This window comes from Abramis brama (assembly GCF_963993115.1).
Source record: "Abramis brama genome assembly, chromosome: 20".
Classification (NCBI taxonomy): Eukaryota; Metazoa; Chordata; class Actinopteri; order Cypriniformes; family Leuciscidae; genus Abramis; species Abramis brama.
Genome location: NC_139982.1, coordinates 21,028,987 through 21,051,547, shown reverse-complemented (window position 1 = coordinate 21,051,547; position 22,561 = coordinate 21,028,987). Strand labels below are relative to the sequence as shown.

General features: G+C 34.8%; 1 protein-coding gene across 1 annotated transcript; it reads left to right on the top strand.

The window, feature by feature from the left end:
- The first annotated feature begins 6,136 nt into the window (after positions 1 to 6,136).
- LOC311070492 (interferon-induced GTP-binding protein Mx2-like) lies at positions 6,137 to 16,990 on the top strand. Its single transcript, XM_084094372.1, has 13 exons — positions 6,137 to 6,309; positions 6,559 to 6,755; positions 6,903 to 7,040; positions 8,899 to 9,053; positions 9,148 to 9,286; positions 9,365 to 9,563; positions 9,879 to 9,957; positions 12,329 to 12,451; positions 15,153 to 15,285; positions 15,404 to 15,559; positions 15,735 to 15,811; positions 15,897 to 16,139; positions 16,228 to 16,990. The coding sequence occupies exons 1-13, from the start codon at positions 6,239 to 6,241 to the stop codon at positions 16,450 to 16,452; spliced, it is 1,935 nt and encodes a 644-aa protein (XP_083950498.1). The 5' UTR covers positions 6,137 to 6,238; the 3' UTR covers positions 16,453 to 16,990.
- Positions 16,991 to 22,561: the final 5,571 nt, after the last annotated feature.

Below are 22,561 nucleotides of genomic sequence, written 5' to 3'. Positions count from 1 at the left end.
ATGTCCAGCAGGGGAATCCTGAAGTATTTAGGGAAACCCTAATAGCCTGCATGCAGCACATCGCCACATAAAGTTAAGGCAACTAAACAACCAAGAGAAATATATGTAAACTTCAAAAATGTAACATTGGATCTGTACATCCGAATAACAAATCTTGTTCACGGTAGAGAAAGATGCATGTAGGCTACACAGGAAAAGTAACCGTGAAGACATACTTAACATAAAACAGCCATCATGATAATCACAAATACACTTACATTGCTGTAAATTTTTTTTGAAATTCTGAATTTGTGGAAGCGAATTTGCAAAGTGAAATAAAATGGACCGAAAATTGCCTGTTGAATATTATAGGTTGTATTTTTAAACAGTTTGAATATTTTGGAAGTGAAAGGTCTCCCCTTAATATAGAGTCAATCTTTCTCAACTGGTGGGTTGCAAGAACGTTTTGAGTAAGTCAAATAGTGTGCAGTCAACAACAAACGTAGTTCTCTTTTTTTCTGATGCTACTTTTATTTTAGAAGATGTGTGTGAAAGCTTGTAACACTTCTGTCAGATGCCGAGAAAAGGGCGTTGTCCTTATTCAGTTGGCTATCTTCGGTAAGATGAGATGTTGTCAGGCCAAATGTCAGTAAAACTAACTACTTTTCTGTCATACGGCTGACAGCCGTTGTACTGTGCTTGCGGTACGCACATCACGCGCAAATGCGGCGTGCTGTAGCCGTAGTTGTCGTCAATTAACTCATGTAAGAATCAAAAAGGCGATTAAAGCTGTCAAAACTGCATGCATGTATTTGTTATATATGCGTCACATGTGTCTGGATTAAAATATTCTGCTATGTGAGAACACAATATAAGGCACAAACTGATATGTAATGTTTTAATGTCCAAATAAATGTGAGCACTGTGCATTTGTACTAGAAGATATGCATTCATTTTGCGTTAATTTGTAAAGGACAAACAAAAATGGATAATTTTTAAATCCATAAAATAACTAATTTTACATTCTGGCAACATTAAATTATGAAAAACATAACATTTTACATTATGTGCTGTTGACTTTCGCAACTTTCTTGTTCACATTCTTGCACATGGGGATTCAAAAGAGAACTATTGTTTTCCTTTTTAATTGAGGTATGATAGAACTGTTGCAATTATTTATTTTGACAACTAATATAGAAAGCTAAACTTTTTTTGACAAACTCGGAATTGGGTTGAAGAGTTCATTGATTATAAAAAACGCATTGAAGGTTGAATAATCTTTGGACTACAGTATGTATCTGCATGTTTGGCTTGCGCCTGGCGCTGAGGTGAAGTTGGAGTGTGCGTCTGAAAAGTCTCACGTTTTTTGTGGTCTTAAAGAGACGGTTCAGCGTTTTAAAAAACACCATTTTTGTCAATAAAAAAAGAGACAGAAACAGCAGTTTTGAGAGGGGTGGCCAAAGGGGTGGCCAAGCTTAGACCAAGGGTGGCCACGGCCACTCCTGGCCACACCCCTAGCTCCGCCAGTGCCGGTTAAACATGTCATTCGCTGCTGATGCGCTGTTCAAACATGCGCTTTACTGAGCGCGTACACTCGACGCGCACATGCACTAAAAGCCTGTTACTGGACTAAGTTATCTTTTGAGTCTTATATTGCGCTAATACTGTCAAATACAGACAATGTTTACATAAACAAAGTTGGTTATGTCTAAAGTGAAAGCAAACAGAGAAAATTAATTAATATTAGACGCGTCGCGTGCAGTTCTTAAAGAGACAGTAGCCCTAATAATAAACATGCTGCCGCTTGTCCTTAAAGAGATAGTTCACCCAAAACCAAACAGTTGCTGGTCCCCATTGACTTCCATACATAGTAGGAAAAAAATATACTATGGAAGTCACAGGGGTACATCAACTGTTTGGTTACTCACATTCTTTCAAATAACGTTTATTTTCAACAGAAGAAAGACACTTATTCGGGTTTAAAACAACTAAAGAGAGTAAATTATGACTTTTTGGGGGGAGAACTATCCCTTTAATGTTAATAAAACAACAAAACACACAGAGGAAATCATTCACTGCTCTTGACTGAGAACTTTAAGTCTGTTGTGTTTTATTTTCATATTTGTTTATTTAATTACTTTCTTCAATTCTACTGTTGAATACACCTATAGCTGAAAAAATAAAGCACTGTTTATTTCATTTGTATATTAAGTTGTGTATGTGTAATGTGTATCTCTGTTCATAATTTTTAATAACAAAGAAAATAATGACAAAGATTTTTTATCTTCGCCACTTTGGCCTAAATGGCTTTAAAATAGGGACATTAGTTTGGCTGTAATGCTCAGTCACTTGCAAAATAGTAAAACCAACATGAAAAAAGAATCGTGATAAAATCGTGATTTTCCTGAAAAAAAATCGTGATATGATATTATTGCTATTTCGCCCACCCCAGGTGTAAAAAAGTGCCTAGATGTGCTTAGATGTTAAAAATGTGTTATTATTGATCATTATATCACACTACAATTAAACATAATGAAACATTAATTTGAATTGAAATTGTTTTATTAGCTTAGCTAATATAATTTATTAGCTTTTTCTAGAGATTGCAGTCATGCATGACATGGTGAAAAATGATTTGAAATAATACTGAAAATAGGTTAAGATGAATGTTAAAGGTGTGCCCCCTAAAAACACAAGTGGTCCCTGCCTGGCCCCCCCAGTTACTGTGGTCTAGAACCGCCACTGCGTGGTTGAACAATACTTTTGCGATACATGCGGTTTCGGGAAACAGTCGTGACTAGCTAGTTGATTTCATAGATATCATATATAAACACGTTTATATATGATATCTATGGTTGATTTCTCCAACGATGCATCGTACTATGGTAGTTAAGCAGCGAGCTATATAGTTGTACGGGAAACGCACCCCTGCACGGTTGCGTGCAAGCGTGCCGCACAAGCCCTGAAAAGTGAAGCCAAAACGTCTCGATCGCCCCCCGGTGACTGGTCCTAGTATAGGTCATAAGCCCCGCCTCCCCATATTATTCAACGGGACGCGAGACCAACTAAACAATTAAATTACACTTCAAATATCTTTTTTCCAAAGGTGGTTTCTTTCATTTGCTGTCGTTTTTATCACGCTGATGTAAGTTCAAGTGTCTGTTTCAAAAATAAGTTGGTTTTTAGTTAGTTACGTGATGCGGTGGTGTAACGTCATGATTGACAGCTGTGATTGACAGGTTCTCGAGCGAAGTAGTCACTGAAGCACCAACGGACATTTTTTTCGGGATCTTCGGAAGACTGAGGAGATTGTATTTACTTTATTTTAACAAGCCTCTTGTCGTATTGCAATCAATTTTTAAAAAAGTGTGCAGAATCCACTCTCCCTGAGTGCATTCTGCGAGAGTGAGGGCGGAGCATTGATTTTACTTCCTGCTTACTACTGCGCAGGTCTGGTCCCGAGATCGCTACTGCGCAGACTCAAGTTCCAATATGTCAGCGGCATATCGGGACTCTGGCGGCTTCAGTTCTCATCAATGGAAGAGAGCGAAGGGGCGTCGTCATAGACTGTAAAAAATATGGAGAAAGCATCTGTGACGTCACCCATAGACTTTCTGAAGAACGGCTTTGAAGCCGTTTATGGGGGGTATGGGCGGCGCCATCTTGGAAAATCTTGGGAAATCCTAACCCCGCCCACCTTCTGACGCAGCGCGCGTCACTCAGCTCGCTCTGCTACTCCGGTTATCTCTGTGTATATTTTAGGCAACGAAATATGTTATAAATCACCATACTAACTCTTTTCGTTTTCATTTAAAGAAATCTTAAACATTATAGCCACACAAATGTGGTTCAGGCAACGCGTATTGATTATATTCACTGCACATAACGTTTGCCTATTTATAAAAAACAAAATATAAAACACAAACCTGCCTCTTTTCGTTTTAAATATAATATAAAAATATTAAACATTTTAATATGGTCCAGGCAATATGTGCATTTGTACTAAACAACAGATGTTGCAGTAAACAACATTACAGATCATATTCGTTGTATTAAAATTTAAAATGACAAAACTCAACCCAGTCTCTTTTTGTTAAATTTCAGTTTTATCAATATTAGCTATTATAAAAGTATAAGTAAAAGGTAAAGTTACAAGAAGCTATACAAATAAAGCAAACAATTCAGTCAAACATACAAAGTCAGCGCTCGATCTAGTCTAACCATACAACGGTAAAGTTAAATAGCTTATAAAGTTATGAAACTTCCCCTCAGCCAAAACGATTGGCCAGGGAACAAATTATAGATTTACGAGACCAAAAATCGCCCATTAGATATACACAAGACGAATTATATCTCATGTTTAACCACTACAGAGACGCCAGAGTCAGCGGCAAACCTCAGAACGACTAGCCGAGGAAAGGCTGTTCCAGGCGGGGTACATGAGCGCCGGGTCATCGCTGGATCTCACAACTGGATACAATTTTCATAAATCTTTATAAATAAACCACAGATTTGAGCTTTAAACAACTACATTCTCGCCTGAAAAACTCTTAAAACTACATTTCATGATACAGAAACAGTAGTATTATATGTCAACTGTATTAAAAAATGGCGCTTCTTATGTTGTCATTCTCCTTGGCGCTGCCTTATCAGCTGTCAATCAAGCTGTCAATCAAAGTTTACCACGCCCTTATTGTCATACATTTTATATCTAAATACGATCTAAACTAACGAGTTAGAAAAAAATTCACAGCCCTCATGGTTGTCAGGCACTCGGAACCTATCGAAAAATACAATAAAAGTCCATGGGACCAACCTGTAAAAACATGAATTTATGCTGTGAAAACAGACATTTTAACATGGGGGCTATGGACATTTGCTCCCTTTTGGGACCTCGCCCTAGCGGATTTTCGATGTATTGCAGTTTTTCGCACTTCCGGGTAGGCTTCATTTTTCAGATCAGAATGTTGCCGCTTGGGCGTCGTCCATCTTTTTTTACAGTCTATGGTCGCGCGACATCACCACCAGCTTTCAACAATTTTCAATTCTTTATTTAAAATCTAAGATGGAAGAAAGTTTTTGTTCAGTTTGGAAGATCATGATGAACACAACTAAATTTGCTTGGCATGATGATGTTTAATTTCCCCAACTTAGCCTATCTTAAAAAAAAATCTTAATAAAAGCATACAATTTTTTTGTGAACAAAAATGTTGCCATTTATGAGAACCTATTATATTTAAGTTAAAACTATCCTTTAGCTACTTATTTACTTTTTGTTTGTTTGTTGTTTTTGTTTATTAGATGTATAAAGTAATAGCTGTCTGTTGGATGACTATTCTTGGGCTATGGTTAGATGTCACATGGTTAGAATATAAAATTTTCACTGAGCCCAAATTCAGACTTGTTTTAGCTCGCAGCGGTCATGGACGTCTCCAGATAAATGAATAATAAAACCCCTTGTGTTTAATCTACTTTCATTTAGATTGTTATCAGGAGTGTGTTATACAAATCAAGTCTGAAACATGTGATATCGACTCCTTTTGATTTCTCGGAAGGGTGAAACATTCCATTTATTCCACTTTGCTTTCATTTTCCTTTTTGTTTTCCCATAAAATGTCCAGTTCAAGTCAAAGCTTGCTAAAGTGCTGCCTGGCACTATGCCATTTTGTAGGCCAACCCAGAAGTTTTTAAAGCATATAGCCTGGTTACAGCTATTAAAAGCCAATGACATTTTTTAATTGGCTTTTGGATTATTGCAGAAAATAAACTCTGTGACCAACAAAAGTTTATGAACCTTACAGGTTTTATTCATCAAGATAGTCTTCACAAAAGATCACAACTTTTATAAATTCTGAAGCATAAATACAAAAAGCAGATGTAAAAAGCTAACGTTAACGACCTGCACGGTCGCGCAACATCATCATCATCATCATCATCACCACCACTAAGCTTTCAATAACTTTTAATTCTTTATTTAAAATCTAACTCTGTTAGATTATTAACTCTGTGGACTTATTCAGTGTTTTTTCCATTGCCCTATTCCCCACAACACACCCCTGGTATTTTTCCAGAAGCTCTCAACAACCTCGTGTTTACTTTTATTTTCATTCTTATCAGGGGGTGTATTACTCTATAAATTCAGTCAGACACACAGGATTTGGTTTCTATTTAGCATCGCCACAAACACTGTGTTTGTATAAAAACTAACATATTGGAATTTTGAGGCATTAAAAACTTTTTTGTTTTTTTGTTTCAAGACATGTTTTCTTCTTTATTTTCAGACAGAAGTGCTCATTACGATAATGACAACGTTCAGCGTTCTAATGAAAGGTTAGTAGGCTATATAATGTGCAATGTGTATCTCGTTAATTGAGATACATATTTTAAATGCTTTTATAGGCCTAGTTTATTTTTTAGTAGGCTATGTGCGCTGGAGTAAAAAAAAGAAATGATCATTTATACACATAATTTAGTTATAGCAAATCAAAAAAGTAAAAAGACAAGACTAAATAAATAAGAAAATAATACAGTGCAATCAGTGGGATTTTAGAAATAAAATGTACATTTTTATATTTACAGTCAGGAAATGAAAGGAGCAGTTCACAGTCTTTTGGAAGAGAAAATTCGTCCATACATTGATCTGATCGACACTCTGCGGTCAGTTGGCATTCACAAGGACTTGGCATTACCGACTATTGCAGTGATCGGAGATCAGAGTTCTGGGAAAAGCTCTGTGTTGGAAGCGATTTCTGGAGTTGCACTACCAAGAGGAAGCGGTGAGGACTGGTTTTACTCTCCTTTTCCTATATCTATATTCATATATATTCAAAATTGAATATAAATAATAAGAGTGATATCTTTTGTCAGTACCAGTTTTTGTTATTAATTAACTGTAATTGTTAACTGAACTGTGTTTGCTATAGGAATTGTCACCAGATGTCCACTAGAGCTGAGGCTGAAGAAGGTAACTGGTGGAGCCAAATGGAAGGCTGTTCTATCTTACCGTGAGAAGAAAACTGAATTTGTTGATTCATCATTAGTTGGAAACTACATTGAAGGAGGTTAGAAAAAAATGCCTGCAATCTGTTTTGTTTTCCAGTCAGAAGCGTTTAAAGCATGTCAAAAAAATTATATACCTATTAATGTATGTGGCTTAGAAAGCTGTTTTAAGATGTAATACTTAAAATGTATTAGTATCTATTTTCATGCTACTAGTAGGCCTACTTATTTTTTAGACACTACTAGGTACTTATTCATTAGCTTCTAGTGCTTATTCTTTAAGCGCAAGTGCCTATTCTTTAGAGACTAGTGCTTATTCGTACTAGTACCTTTTAAAATATACTACATATTCATTAGATAGGCTACTAGTTCTTATTTATTAGAACTAGTACTTATTCCAATAGTGTCTAGCATTTAATTCTACTTAACTTAAGAAAGATTAGAACTAGTACTTATTTTTTAACTTTTGAGACCAAAGATCTTAATAGGTAGGCTACTAGTACTTTTTAAATTTGCATTTCTGTTTAGTATGCTATAATATCAATGAACCAACAACATATGTGACCCTGGATGACAAAACCAGTAAATGGTAAACCTCTGAAATTGAGATTTATACATCATATGAAAGCTGAATAAATAAGCTTGTTATGATAGGACAATATTTGGCCGAGATACAACAATTTGAAAATCTGGAATCTGAGGGTGCAAAAAAAAAACTAAACATTGAGAAAATCACCTTTAAAGTTGTCCATTTATGTTCTCGATTGTGCTGCATTCACTCACAAAAATAAATGTTTTATATATTTACAGTAGGAAATTTACAAAATATCTTCATGGAACATGATCTTTACTTAATATCCTAATGATTTTTGGCATAAAAGAAAAATCGATAATTTTCACCCATACAATGTATTGTTGGCTATTGCCACAAATATACCCGTGCTACTTGTGACTCGTTTTGTGATCCAGGGTCACATATAAGAGAGAAATTAGACAGGAAACTGAAATAAGGAGATGGCACCAGAGGTGATATGAATTCATTGATTTTTTTAATTCATATACAGTATAATAAGGGGTGCACATTTTTGTTTTTCCGTCTGGTTCTCATGAGAGCACCTGGAGATTTGGGTTGGTGCTCACATTGCACATATTGTGACTCATTAAATATAACTATAAAAATAATTATTAATAGTAAAATAATTAATAATACAAATAATTAATAATAGTATAACTGCATTTTATTTAGTATTTTTTTATAAAATAGACAAAATAATAAAGTGTGATAATACTATTTATTAATTAGTATTAAATACAAATACACTTATTTTATAATACACTTAAAAAATACAATGAGAATATTTACATTAGATTTTTTCTCTTTTTTACTTTTTTATTAGAATTCCCACAATTTTCAAACCTAAAATCAGCAAGCTTTTATTTTGGCGGGAAATAAGTACTTAAGTGCCGGTTTTACCCACGGATTTAGCACTGCTAAGTAAAGCGAGTCAGTGAATGTCACAGTTTCGCATTTTTCTCTGAAATCGGCAGATTTGTGTATTCAGTTCAAATGGATATCTTATACAGTGTTATAGTGTCGATCTAAAATGGTGTTTGTTTATTAACAACTGTATGTCTGTACACAAATGAGCAGTCTGAATTTACCCAGCGCATTTTTTATTTTCGCCGAGCACCTGCGCACCACTTATGTGCACCCTGTATATAATCCATTAGGACTGTCAAAATTAGGACCGGCATGTTAACACATGCAATATTTTTTTTCAGTTTTAACGAGTTAAAATATTTAACACAATTAACATAGCATCAGCTTTTTTGTCATCCTTTGGCTGCTCTACAGTTTGAATGCATTGATTTGCATTGTTGAATGCATTGATTTAATTATGCGGTATGTGTGTTGTACAGCCCAGAATGAGCTGGCAGGAAAAGGGCCAGGAATATGTGATGAGCTCATCACTTTAGAGGTCATGTCACCAGATGTGTGTGACCTCACACTGATCGATCTACCTGGAATTGCCCGAGTCCCAGTAAAAGGACAACCAGATGATATTGACAACCAGGTGGAAAGTATAATCTGATTTATTATTGTCTTGCGTGCCACATGCAGAACCTTAGTTCAGTTCAGTTTTTAAACTATTTCTTCATGTCTTGTAGATCAAACGTCTGATAATGAAATTTATTGAGAAGCAAGAGACTATAAACATGGTGGTGGTCCCTTGTAACATTGACATTGCAACAACAGAAGCATTAAAAATGGCACAAAACGTAGATCCTGAAGGCAAAAGAACTGTTGGTAATTAAGCAGATGATCCACACATCATCTATATAGCTTAAAGCACTTCTGCACTTCTAATTTACCTTTTTTTCACAGCCATTTTGACCAAGCCAGATCTCATAGACAAGGGAACAGAGAAGAACATTCTGGACATTGTCCACAACAAAGTGATTCCTCTCCGCAAAGGTTACATCATGGTGAAGTGTAGAGGACAACAGCAGATCGATAAGAAAATTCCTCTGGAGGAGGCGACAGAAAAAGAGAGAGATTTCTTCCAAAATCATTACTTTTTCAGGTTACAATGTGAAAAGAATATTTCACCTTTTAACCAGTATTTAACATTTTGTTCTCTAAAATTTATGTCAATGGGACTTGATTTGCACTGTTTAGATAAGGCTTCTAGCCATTCCAACCAGTTTTCTAGCATAGTATTTCTGAACTGAAGTTAGCACATTCAGCAAATGGTATCCTCTACTTTTAATAATTTTAGTTTGTTAGCTAATGTTAGTAATGTTCACATTGACCAAAGCAGTTATGAGTTTTTAAAATACCAGGTTATCAAGCTATATAGTATACCACCTTTCAAAAAGTGTCTTTTATTTTTCTACAGAGACCTCTTGAAAGAAGATAAAGCAACTGTTAAATGTCTTGCCATCAAACTGACTCAGCATCTCGTTGATCACATCAAAGTAAGTTACTAATGGTCAGGGATGCAAACTTCATTTTGAAAACACATTTGACTGTGTTCGTTCCGACTAAAAAGGCTGCTGTGGCTGACTCCAGCAGCAGCCGGGTTAAAACCTGTCTATATCAATAGGAATCCACAGAATCTGGAATTTCGTGTGAAAGTGAAAAGATTTTCTCATGTAAATATTGGAATCGGTTCAAATTGGATACATGGATACATGGATTCACCACGTTGACCAATAGAAAGCTGCATGTTTTGAAAGTTACTTCTGTGTGAGCTGTGCTTTAGGCCTATACATTACAATATTGACAATGGACCTTTTTCTCCACAATTTAGCCAAAACTGCACTAATGTGTCCGCACTTTGAAGGATATGGAAATTTATGTTGTGAAGAGGTTTAATAAAAATAGTATTTTTAATGTATATTTTGAAAAAATTAAATATAAAAAATATGTATTAAGACATAAAAGTATAAAGGTGCAATATTATAGTAGCTAGTCTACTTCTTATAGTTAACTCTTTCCCCACCAGCTTTTTTTTTTTAGGTTGCCAGCCACCGCCAGCATTTTAGATCATTTTCACAAAACTTTCATGGCCCCCAGAATATTTTGTTGTATGAATATATGAAAAAGCGATCATACATGCAAAAATCATACATTTGGTGCATCTCAAGTAGAATTTAGTTGTTTTTTTTAAAGCATATTTAAAAAATATATATATTAGAGATGCACCAATGTAGGTTTTTTTTTTTATTCACAACCATCGGCATATCGGCTATAGCATGAAAAATGCAGATTTAACAAACCGGTTTTAATTAACTGCGTGAAGGCACTGAGCTGTATAGGCTAATATCTGTAATTCAACGTTTTTCTGTGGGTAAAATAATGAAATACTTGCCAAAACAAAATTAAATCATGTGTTTCCGGAACATTCATTTTGCCGTGGCAGGCAAAATGGGAGGTAAATGAATATTTAAAGGGATACTCCACCGTTTTTTCATATTAAACTATGTTATTCCCTTAACTAAGACGAGTTGATACATACCTCTCTCATCTCAGTGCGTGCACTTAATCGCTCTAGCGGTGACACCTTGAAAGCACTTATCTTACCCCAGTATATTCAATGGTATCTAACAGCAATTAATTTAAAAGTGACCAAACACATCAACGTCTTCGACTGGCGCAGTAAAAAGTCACGCCTGATCCTCTTCCTCTCACTTCTGTCAATAGTGGAAAGAGGATCAGGCGTGACTTTTTACTGCGCCGAGTCGAAGTACTTCCAAAAGTGCTATTACGCCATACATTATAGTTATCCTTTTTAACCCGCTTAGAAAAGCGCCACGTTTTATTTTGTGTCACCATACTTGGTCGTATAACTACTTGTGTAACTGTTTTTAAATAGGGAAAACGTTGATGTGTTTGGTCACTTCTAAATTCATTGCTGTTAGATACCATTGAATATACTGGGGTAAGTGCTTTCAAATGTGTCACCACGCACTAGAGCGATTAAGTGCACGCACTGAGATGAGAGAGGTATGTATCAACTCGTCTTAGTTAAAGAAAAAACATAGTTTAATATGAAAAAACGGTGGAGTATCCCTTTAAGTCTTTAAGTTAGGAAACTCATCTCTCCTCAGTCATTCTCCATTCAAACAGAGCACAACGCTGGAGAGAGCACTAATAATTGTTCTTCAAGGTTAACTTTTTAACTTCACAGTAACAGAAATGTAACTGTTAAAAGAAAAGGCTGATGCATAGATTATAATACACTAAGCATCAATATCTCTTTCCTTTTTGCTTTGAACTTTTCAATGCAGAGAGCTGTGCGCTGTGACTCCATGTTACTTAAAGCGCATCATTTGTGTAATTAAGTACTTATATTGGAGCCTTTCATATTATAATACTTTTGCGCAATACAAGATAATTAACAGGTAAGTAAAAAAAAAAAAAGAAAAAAAAAGAAAAAGGAAATTACTTTATTTGTTTGTTTGTTTTTTCTAGTGTGAAAAAGAATAAGCCAGTGAAACTTACTGTGGGCACATATAGGCTAACTCATTGAATCATAAAACAGATTGAAAAGTGAACTTGAAGTGTATTCTTTCACCAAAATCTCAGATCTGTAATTGCTTGCCTTATTCATCTATCATGAGTTTGTATCCCTGCTACATATGTAACCCTGCTGGTTGTATATTTACTATGTTGTTTAATACACCTCATTAGCAGTATGAGCAAGGCCCAAATGGTAAAAATGGAAATTAGGCAGCTCAATGGTTGAGCCTAATTCTCTGTTCATATTTGTCTATTACTATATCTATTGAACATAGTGTGTTCCAAATGCATTGTGTGATTTTTTTTTTTACTCATTTTTGTCAGAAATCTCTGCCACACCTCAATGAGCAGATAAAAAAGCAGATGTGGGACCTGAGGAATGAGCTCAAAGAGTGTGAGGCTGGACCACCACAGGATCCTAAGGGGGCCAAACTATTCCTCACTGAAGTAACAATTTAATCTTAATTTAATTTCCTTGCTTCTCAAAATTATTATTTGGGGTCCCAGCAACTGATGTGTACCAAATTTTGTGAGACACAGCCATTTAATGCTAAATTACATTTCTCCCAATAATTGTGTAACCGTAATGGCTATAATAAATTATTAGGGGCCAAGCACCGAAGGTGCGGAGGCACCTATTGTATCTGTTCCCGTTCTTCTTATTATTATTCTTCCGACTGGGAGTCTATGGCAGCCCATTGAACCGATTGCGGGAAAGTTGTTTTGGCTTGACATTCTGATAGAGGACAGTCCCAACATTAAATACACCAATTTTGATGTTTTTAAGTCATTCCCTCTAGCGCCACCACCTGTCCAAAGTTTCACTCATATTTTGCTAATAACTTTTGAACCGTAAGGCCAATCAACAAAATTCCCTTTTCCTCTGATTCCTGAGCTCGTGCCGATTCGATTGCACCCTATGACGTCATTTTCCGTCATAAAAACATGGCCGCCATTTTGAATTTTCCAAAAAAGCAACTTTTTCGAACTCGTCCTAGACGGTTTGTCCGATTTGCACGAAAATTTAACCAGATCATCTTCAGGCAGTGGTGACAAAATGTTATTAAATTCTAGTTGATTCGTCAAACCGTTTTCGATAAACGCTTGAACAAATTTTACGTAGCGCTTGCAAAAACAGTCGTAAGGCTGTATCTCCGCAACGCTTTATCATATTCAGACCAAACTTTGTACATGTCTTCACAAGCATGACCTGAGGCAACATACTGCGTTTCGGCACAGTGCCACCTATTGGTTCGGAGATATGGGAAAAAAAATCATAAAATTGGTCTTGTTAGATTCAGGGAAACATGCCGAGTCGACTGATATCCAATTTTGCCATATCGGCCATTTTGACTGTCGGCCATTTTGAATTTTGTGCTAAAATGCTGTATTTTAAAAACGCATGAACGGATTGTTACGAAACTTGGTATGGGTCATCAGCACAATGTCCTGAATGAGCGTGAGAAGTTTCGAAACAGCGCCACCTAGTGGTGATTTTTTTTTAAAATGCTTATAACTTTGGGTGTGGTCGACTTATTTTCACGAGACTCATCTCTTTAGACTCCTGAATCCTTGCCGAGTCCAACAATACCAAACATGCTAGGTTTTGCCTTACAGTTTGTGTAGCGTTGTGATTTAGCGCCTAAAAAACATTTGGCTATATCTTCGAAACCGCTAGTCCGATCGAGACGAAACCACCATCAGAAGTTTGGAAACATAGGTCGATAGTAAAATGCTAATGCCCAAATGCGAAAATATTGATAGTAAGGGGTAGTAAAATCCAATCAAAGTCATGTGTCAGTCATTTTTTACGTGTTTTTTCATATAAATGTCTATAATTGAGAATTGAGATATTTTCACCAAAATTGACACACATATGTATGGGCTCACTCTGAGGACACATAAAAAAAATGGTGGGACTGAGCCTCTTGGACATAAAACATAAAATGCTATACTAAACAAATGCATTGGTGTAATATTACGAAACTCAGAATGTGCCTTCAGCACCATCCCCTGAAAGTACCCAACATATTTCGAGACAGCGCCATCTTTTGGTCAAAAATTATAACAAAATTTCTAAAAATGCTAATAACTTTTGAATAAATCAACGTATTGAAATGCCACTGCTATTAATAGATTCCTTGGGTCAAGCCGAGAACATGGATACCAAGTTTACCTTATTTGGCCTATCTTCCTGTCCACCATCTTGATTTTCATTCAAAACCTACTTTTTCTAACTCCTCCTACACCGTTTGTCCGATTTTCACCAAAATCAAATCGTATCATCTCCAGACCGTGCCGTGCCGTGGATTTCGTGTTGATTGAAGAAACCATTTTCGTATAGCGCAGCAGCAAAGTTGAGGCATGATGCTAAAAGCACTATTCAGGCTTTATCTCTGCAATGCCTTGACATATTGACACCAAACTTTATATGTGTCATTGTCACTTCACTCTGACCACATCACATCAGTTTTGTAACTGTGCCACCTATTGGTCGAAAATGATAATAGATTAAATCATATTTTTATTTACTGTTTCTATGATTTTTCAGGCATTTTGCCTAAAATCCTCTTTAATATCTTTAATTGCTCATTGTTGCAGTTGGTCTGACACTTTCAGCAATGTTGGCATGTCTTGTCATCTGATTGTGCTTGGCCCCGATAATGGCTGCTTGCAGCTATATTTAAAATACTGACTATACTAAATCCTCTAGTGTTGCCAAAAGAAATAATTTATGTCAGTTTTGTCACATGCCTGTCCTGTCTTGTGCTGCACATGGGTGTTTTGTTATTTTGGGCCATGTGCTCCTGTCTATTGTCTAGCCCCTCCCATCTTGTTATCTGATTATTGGTTTATTTGTCCCACCTGTCTGTCTCGTTACCCTCCTTGTTTGTTCCCCTATTTAGCCTCCATGTGTTTGTAGTCCTGTGCTGGTTCGTTTGTCCAAGTTACCTGTTCCTGGTGTTTCCTTCCCGCTTGTTTTTGAGTTTTGTACCTTGTCTGCAAGTTACTAATAAATTTCCTCTGCATTTGAATCCTCGTCTCACGTTCAACTATTCCGTGACAAGTTTATATTGTATTTCTCTTTGATTATTGTTATTATGGAATGTAACATTTTAGGTAACAAATGTTATTTTTGTTCTCACAGACTTTAACAAGATTTAATGATCAAATCAAGTCCTTATCATCAGGAGAGCTGATCATTGAGAACAATTTGTTTTTCCAACTTCGGGCTGAATATAAGAAGTGGAATGATGATCTTAACGACACAAAGACAACTTGTTAGTATTTTTCTTTATTTAAGAAATATAAGTATGTTTTAATTGACTCTGATTGTTGTGCTCTTCAGATGAAAAAGTCAAATCATTTCAAAATAAATCTGCCTTGTTCCCAAACAAGTTAACAAATCGACTAAAGAGATGATATCAACTATCCAGAATTACAGAGGGAGGGAAATGGTCGGCTTCTGCAACTACAACATGTTTGAGGTGGTTCTGCAAAAGCATGTGGTCACACTTAAAGAACCAGCCATCGACTTACTCAACACTGTCAAAGGTACCATCACTCATCTCCATGCTAAAGATCTTTCTGCACACTGGGGACATTTTTCATTATAAAACCAAAAGATGAAATTACAACTGAATAACACCGGGGAATGTTTTTGTAGTTTTATCTGAATTGTGAGACATTGTGGCTATTAGTCATTTTGATTTTTGTATTTTTCTTGAAGACATCATCATCAAGCAGTTTACTAAAGTAGTAAATCAATGTTTCCAGAAATACCCTGTTCTTCTAGATATCACTACGGTAAATATTGCTCCTTATGGTAAACAAAACTAAACAATCATTCATTTTTAATCAAGCTTCCTCTGTACTTCACTTGATTCTATAGGACAAAATTCACAACATTCAGTCAATCCAGCAAGAGAAGGCAGAGCAGAGGATCTCAGAGCAGCTTGAAATGGAAAATATGGTCTACACTCAAGATTCCATCCACTTTAAGGCCTTAAAAGAGATTCCTGAAGAGAATCCTGAAGAGATGTTTTCAGATACCAAAGTGACGTTTTCAGAAGAGCAGTTACCTATCTTTCACCAAAAAAGCAAGTACAGTGAAATACTGCAGGGATATTATGAGGTAAATCTTCTTAGTTTTCAGTTACAAATATGAAGCTTTGTTCAGAGACTGAATGGACTGCAGTGCTTAGTACCTGATTTTCTTTCAGATTGTGGTGCAGCGAATGGCTGACCAACTGCCCATGATGATCTCCCTTTTCATGCGGAAGCAGACTGCTGAGCTCCTGTGTATTGACATGTTGAGTTTACTGGATGAGGCAAATGTGAGCGAGCTCCTGTTTGAGGACTCTGAAGTTGGTAGAAAGCGCAAAGACCTACAGGCCCGACTGGATCGTTTGAGTATCGGTCAGGAAAAAATTAGCAATTTTATCTGAACAATCTACTGACTAGAGGAAATTATCTGAAAGGGCATCTTATGTACCTTATGATAATCTTAGGCTATCTGACAACTCGCATAACTTTCTTCAGCATATTAAAACATTTTGATGTATATTTTATGTAAATTTTTTGTGTTGTTCCAAATATAAGACGCCCCCCTGATTATAAGACAGCCCCCCCTTTTAAATGTACCTTTTGGTAAAAGGCTTTTTGAAGACCAAATACTGCTTTTGTGTGAAAATAATTTTCATATTTTAATTTTTGTATTGAAACTATGGTAAATACCGGTAAAATGTACATTGTACACATGAACATCACATTTAAAAATAAACACTTTAGTTTAATAAACACCTGTAGTTCTCATTTGATGACTGATTTCTCACCTTTTTCATGTACAATCAGTGACCGATGTTGGCTTGTCAAAACAACTAAAAACACATCCGCATTACCCATCTGATCCAGAGGATAAGAATGTTTTTTCCTTAGGGCGATCACATAGCACTGAAAAGACAGCAGTTTCTCCCTTACGTCGGAGTGCAATGCGGGACGCTCACTCAAAAAAAAAAAAGCTGTTGAACGAACTTAATTAAATTAAGGAAAGCTTTTCCACAAAAATGAATTACATTTTTCCAACAAAATCTAATTTGTTTGAAATGATTTGTTGTAATCTTGTTGTGTGAACTTAAATTCATTTAGTCATTCCTGCTAGAAAAGTTTTGTCAGGTTGACTACATTTAATTTTTGCCCTGCCTAAAATCGCCAACATTATAATTTTATTTAATTTGACTCATTTCCAGTGATATAGGAGCTACTAGTGTTCAATTTAATTAAAATTTTACAGAGTAATATTGAATATTACTTATACAGGTCTACGAAAGAGGTTTAATGCATGTATAGCATGAGTGCCCACAGCCCTAAACTAAACACAGTCGCCACTCTTCTGCATAATGGTAACCACAAAATTCAAAAACATTACAGAAAGTCCTCTAAGTTTCTAACATAACTGAATATTAAACACTAACATTAACTAACAACATCTTTCCATTTACAGAAAAACACATAAAATAATACTGTAAATCCCTAAATTTACCCTCCTAATGCAGTCCCTTGCAAAGCATGCTGGGAACTACAGATCCACTGCCCAGTTAGTTGTCAACAAAAATGATTCATGTAGTTTTCACACAAATTAATTAAGTTAACTTCAGTTTTAAATATATTAGGTTGATTGAACACAATTAAATTAAGTTGTGACAAAATATTAAACAATTGTGTTACTTTTGCTTATTTTAATGAATTAAATTTAACAAGAGGCAAAAATTCATTTTTTGAGTGCTGATTCATTACACTGCATCAAAGCGGCCGTTTCTGACACAAAGTCTTGATTTTGTTTTTGGGGTGTACTAGAATATGTTTTCAACTTTTCATGCTTGATTGTTCATTCACGCAATGAAGCCCCTCCTTCTGAGATAAGAAATGTGCTGTGATGTGCTGTCAGGGGTGGATTAAAGGGTTAGTTCACCCAAAAATGAAAATTCTGTCAGTAATCACTCACCCTCATGTTGTTCCAACCCCCGTAAGACTGTGTTCATCTTCGGAACACAAATTAAGAAATGTCTGATGAAATCTGAGAGCGTAGTGTAACAGCGCAGCACTTCTGAGCCTACGTTCTGGCGTACAACCCAGAAGCACTGCGCTGTTACACTATACGCTCTCAGATTTCATCAAACATTTCTTAATTTGTGTTCCGAAGATTAACGAATGTCTTACGGGGGTTGGAACAACATGAGGGTGAGTGATTACTGACAGAATTTTCATTTTTGGGTGAACTAACCCTTTAAGTTATTTTGGGAAGACTTAAAACAAGCGTTTGAGATTATCCCCATCTTCTTCTTCATTGCGACGAGCCGTGACACAATTTCTAGATAAAAGCTGAATTTTTTTTCTGAATTTTGATTTCATCTGGAGAAAGAAATATTTACATTTGGAAAAAATGATATAATAAAAGAATACGAGGAAGGTGGACTAAAGGAAATAGATTTTGATATCATGAATGGGGTTCTTAAACTTAAATGGCTGCAATCTTTTATCAAGAATGAACATTCATTTTGGTTTGCAATTCCATCAAGTCTTTTAAAAAAATGTGCAGGTATAAAACATTTTTTTACAATGTGACTTACAGATTTCTAAAGGTCCATTGAAACTATCAGTTTTTCATAAACAAGTCCTCTTTTACTGAAAGATGTTGTTCAAAGTCAAACACAATTTCAGTCCACATAATATTTAATAACTGTTGTTACTGTTGTACCCCAGTTATTGGTTATCTCCCTTGGTAGTTTTGGTTTGAACTTTGGGTGTTTGAAGTGTGAACTGTTTAACAGCATCCCGGGCATTTCATTTGTTGGTTTGTTTTTTGCAAAATGGTCCAAACATGCAAATTGGTTGATAACATAACTGCAATAAAGTATCCTATACTTAACAATCACTTGTTTACAAAGTGCAATGGGTAGTCAAATTATCTTTACTTCAAATTTTCTGTCATCTCTTGGAATATCTGAAAGCAGGTTTTTCCTAATATCCGTCATAATTAGCAGAACACATTTTACACAAGGGGAAAGTCAATTGTTTAGTCGATAATTCAAGAATGTCAGAATTTTAAAGTTTTTCCTAACTTGTGCTCAAAGTAACATCTTATAATTGTTTAACTATAACATTTGTTAAAATAAGGATTTAATTGATGGCTCCTCATTAGCTTATATGCTTAGGCCAATGTTCACTTTTTTCTTTCTTTTTTTATCTATAGCATTTATTATGAAAAATAGCAAGCTGCATTTAGAAACTAGCCTAGCTACAACATGCCACAGTTGTAACATAAATCTTTAGTGGAAAATCTGTTGCCCCAAAAGAGATGATCTATTATAAATTCTACAACTAGTCAAATGTTTCCACAATACAATAGAAAAAGCTAATGTATGTTGGAGCAGGATGATGTTTTCCCTTTTTTCATCAGTCTTTTTAGTGGCTGTTTTAGATCATGTTTGACTTTCTCTGAATCGTTTTACTACATTCTCTATATTTCAAAAAGGATTGCACATTTTATCATTAGCGTCGCATAGAAACGGCTCGTGCAAATTTTAATCACACTTTTTTGGAGCGCGCTGGTGAATGCGCCTGCGATGATTCGCGCGCCACTCATGCTAAATCAATATTAGGCTTCATTCACAGTCACAGTCATGCTCATACAGCTTACAAAAGCTCCCTAATAGCCTGATGTAGGCCTACGTTTCGGTGTGTGCGCTCAGAGTAGCGGCAACATGTGAGAAGTGCCGATTCTCAAGAAAAAGTGAGGGTACGGTTTATATACAAAAAGTACTTTAATTTAGTATCATTTGGAAATTGGAATATATTTTTATGCAATTTGGGATATTTTTTAATATATGTCAGACAGTTTATGTTTACTCTTTGTACAATATGAGAAAAATGCAACAAAAAAATTAGAGCATGTAATTTCAGTTTAGTAATTATGCATTTATTAGTAGTGTATTTATTATTGCCTATTTATTTATTTATTTATTTATTTATTTAAAACTATTTTAATCTATTTTACCAGATGCCACTGCCAAGCGAAAAAATTCTGACCCTGCAGCAAGAGCGGAGTACCTTGATAGGAGAAGAGTGAAATATTATTACAGTTTAAAAAAAAACTGTTTTCTATGTGAATATATAGTAAACTGTAATCCTGTGATCAAAGCTGAATTTTCAGCATCATTAATCCAGTCTTCAGTGTCACATGATCCTTCAGAAATCATTCTAATATGTAGGCTAACCCTGGACCACAAAACCAGTCACATGGGTCAGTTTTTTGAAATTGAGATTTATACGAAAGCTGAATAAATAAGCTTTCCATTGATGTATGATTTGTTAAGATAGAACAATATTTGGCCGATACAACATCGAAACATTGAGAAAATCACCTTTAAAGTTGTCCATTTATGTTTGCGATATTTCTATATTCACTCACAAAAATAAATGTTTTATATATTTACGGTAGGACATTTACAAAATATGAAACATGATCTTTATTTAATATCCTAATGATTTTTGGAATAAAAGAAAAATCAATAATTTTGATCCATAAAATGTATTGTTGGCTATTGCCACAAATACCCTGTCCAAGTCGTGACTGGTTTTATGATCCAGGGTCACTAATGATTTGCTGCTCAATAAACATTCCTGATTATTATCAATGTTCATATTTTTGTGGAAACTGTGATACATTTTATATGTCAGGATTATTTGATGAAGTTCAAAAGAACAGCATTTATTTGAAATATAATCTTTCGTAACATTATAGCCTAAATATCTTTACTGTCACTTTTTATCAACTGAATGTGTCCTTGATTAATAAAAGTATTAATTACTTTTAAAAAAACTATTGACCCCAAAAGTTACCTGTATACAATACTATTATGAAATAATGTATATCTATAACATTATTATTAGTAGTTAGAAAGAAATTCTAAGTCAAGTTAAATGAAATGGTGCACTTGTGTTTGTGATGTGATTTTTATAAAAAAAAAAAATTAAAAAAAAAAAATTATAAAATGCTTATGTTCAGGAAAATTCTGTGAAATTTATATAAAATATGGTTTAAATCAATTTTTTATGTATAAAATGTATTGTTCATTGATCTCTTTAAATAGATTTTTAACTGGTCTTCGTGTCATTTGGAGCGAAGACTCATCTTGTGGTGCGACCAATAAAAGCAATCACTGTATTAAATTTAAAATAAAATATCTTATTTCTGTGGCTGAAATATGAATCACTGATACAGTATGCTTTAGTAAATTATATTTTTAAAACATTTGTATCAGTTTTATGTGATCTACAGGAAAAATAATTCTGTTAACTAGATATAAGAAGGCAACTCAGAAATTATATAACTATAACAAAAAATGCAAAATACAAAAACTCAAAAGAAATGCAAATACTTGGTTTCTAAACACTTTAATTACTAAGAACTTGAACTTGTAAAAAATTGTTAAGCATGTTAAGGAAATTAAGGTCGCACCACATGACATTTTTTAAGGCTACGGACAATTCATCTATAGATGAAGAAACATTAAAATCACTTAAATGTTTTTAATGAATTTAGGTGTTTTTTTTTGTTTGTTTGTTTTTTTTTTTTTTTAAATTGGCCTGTCGAAAATCCTTATACGTCATTGACCCAAAAGCAACAACAAGGTATTTTCAACAGACCAAATAACTCCAAAAGCGTTAGTTAATTCCACAGCAATAACGGACGGGTTAAATATCACTGTAGTAATATGTATTATTTATGTTGCCTTAATCAAAAATGTTCATTAACTTCAGCATTACGTGATACTATTTCAAAGTGATTTCCGTCATTTTGACAGATTATAAATTGAATTTAGGCTACCTGTGAAAACAAACCTGAAAGAGACGTGAGGAGAATAACGAGAGATTCTTCGTGCATTCCAGTGAATTATTAATGGAATATATAGTAAATTAAATTCGGGAGAACAGACCACAAATGTGCACTATATGTTGTCCTTTTTCATACTTTAACTGCGGACTGCAAAGGGAAAAAAGAAAATAATCACGAGGAAAAGAAAGCAGCGATTGAAAAGAGCTCGCCATAGATAATATTGTTATAACATGTCACGTTAAAATAGGCTACTAAGTGTTACGTTATGTTATTCTTAAATAAAACATGAAAGACAACTGATAGCTCATTGAGTCAAACTGACGGATAAGCTTTATTTGTATGGCAACCTTATGATTTGAAATGATTCGTTTCAGCCTTTTTGAATGGAAGTTCCCCAACCCATAATTCAAAACGCAGTATATGGTCGTCAGGAATAAGGTGGATATGTTTTTGTTTGACCATTTTGTCTTATCTTAAGTTGTTAAAAAAAATTGTTTCAAGATGTAAACACACTTATTTAAAAAAACACACTTATTTTTAAGACGTTAAATTGTTATTTTCTTTGAATTTGTTTATACTACATTGCATTTTTTTTATAAGGTGCTGTTTTTGTTTTATATGCTGCTAAGAAGACAAGACACCCCAGAAGGTGGGTCAAG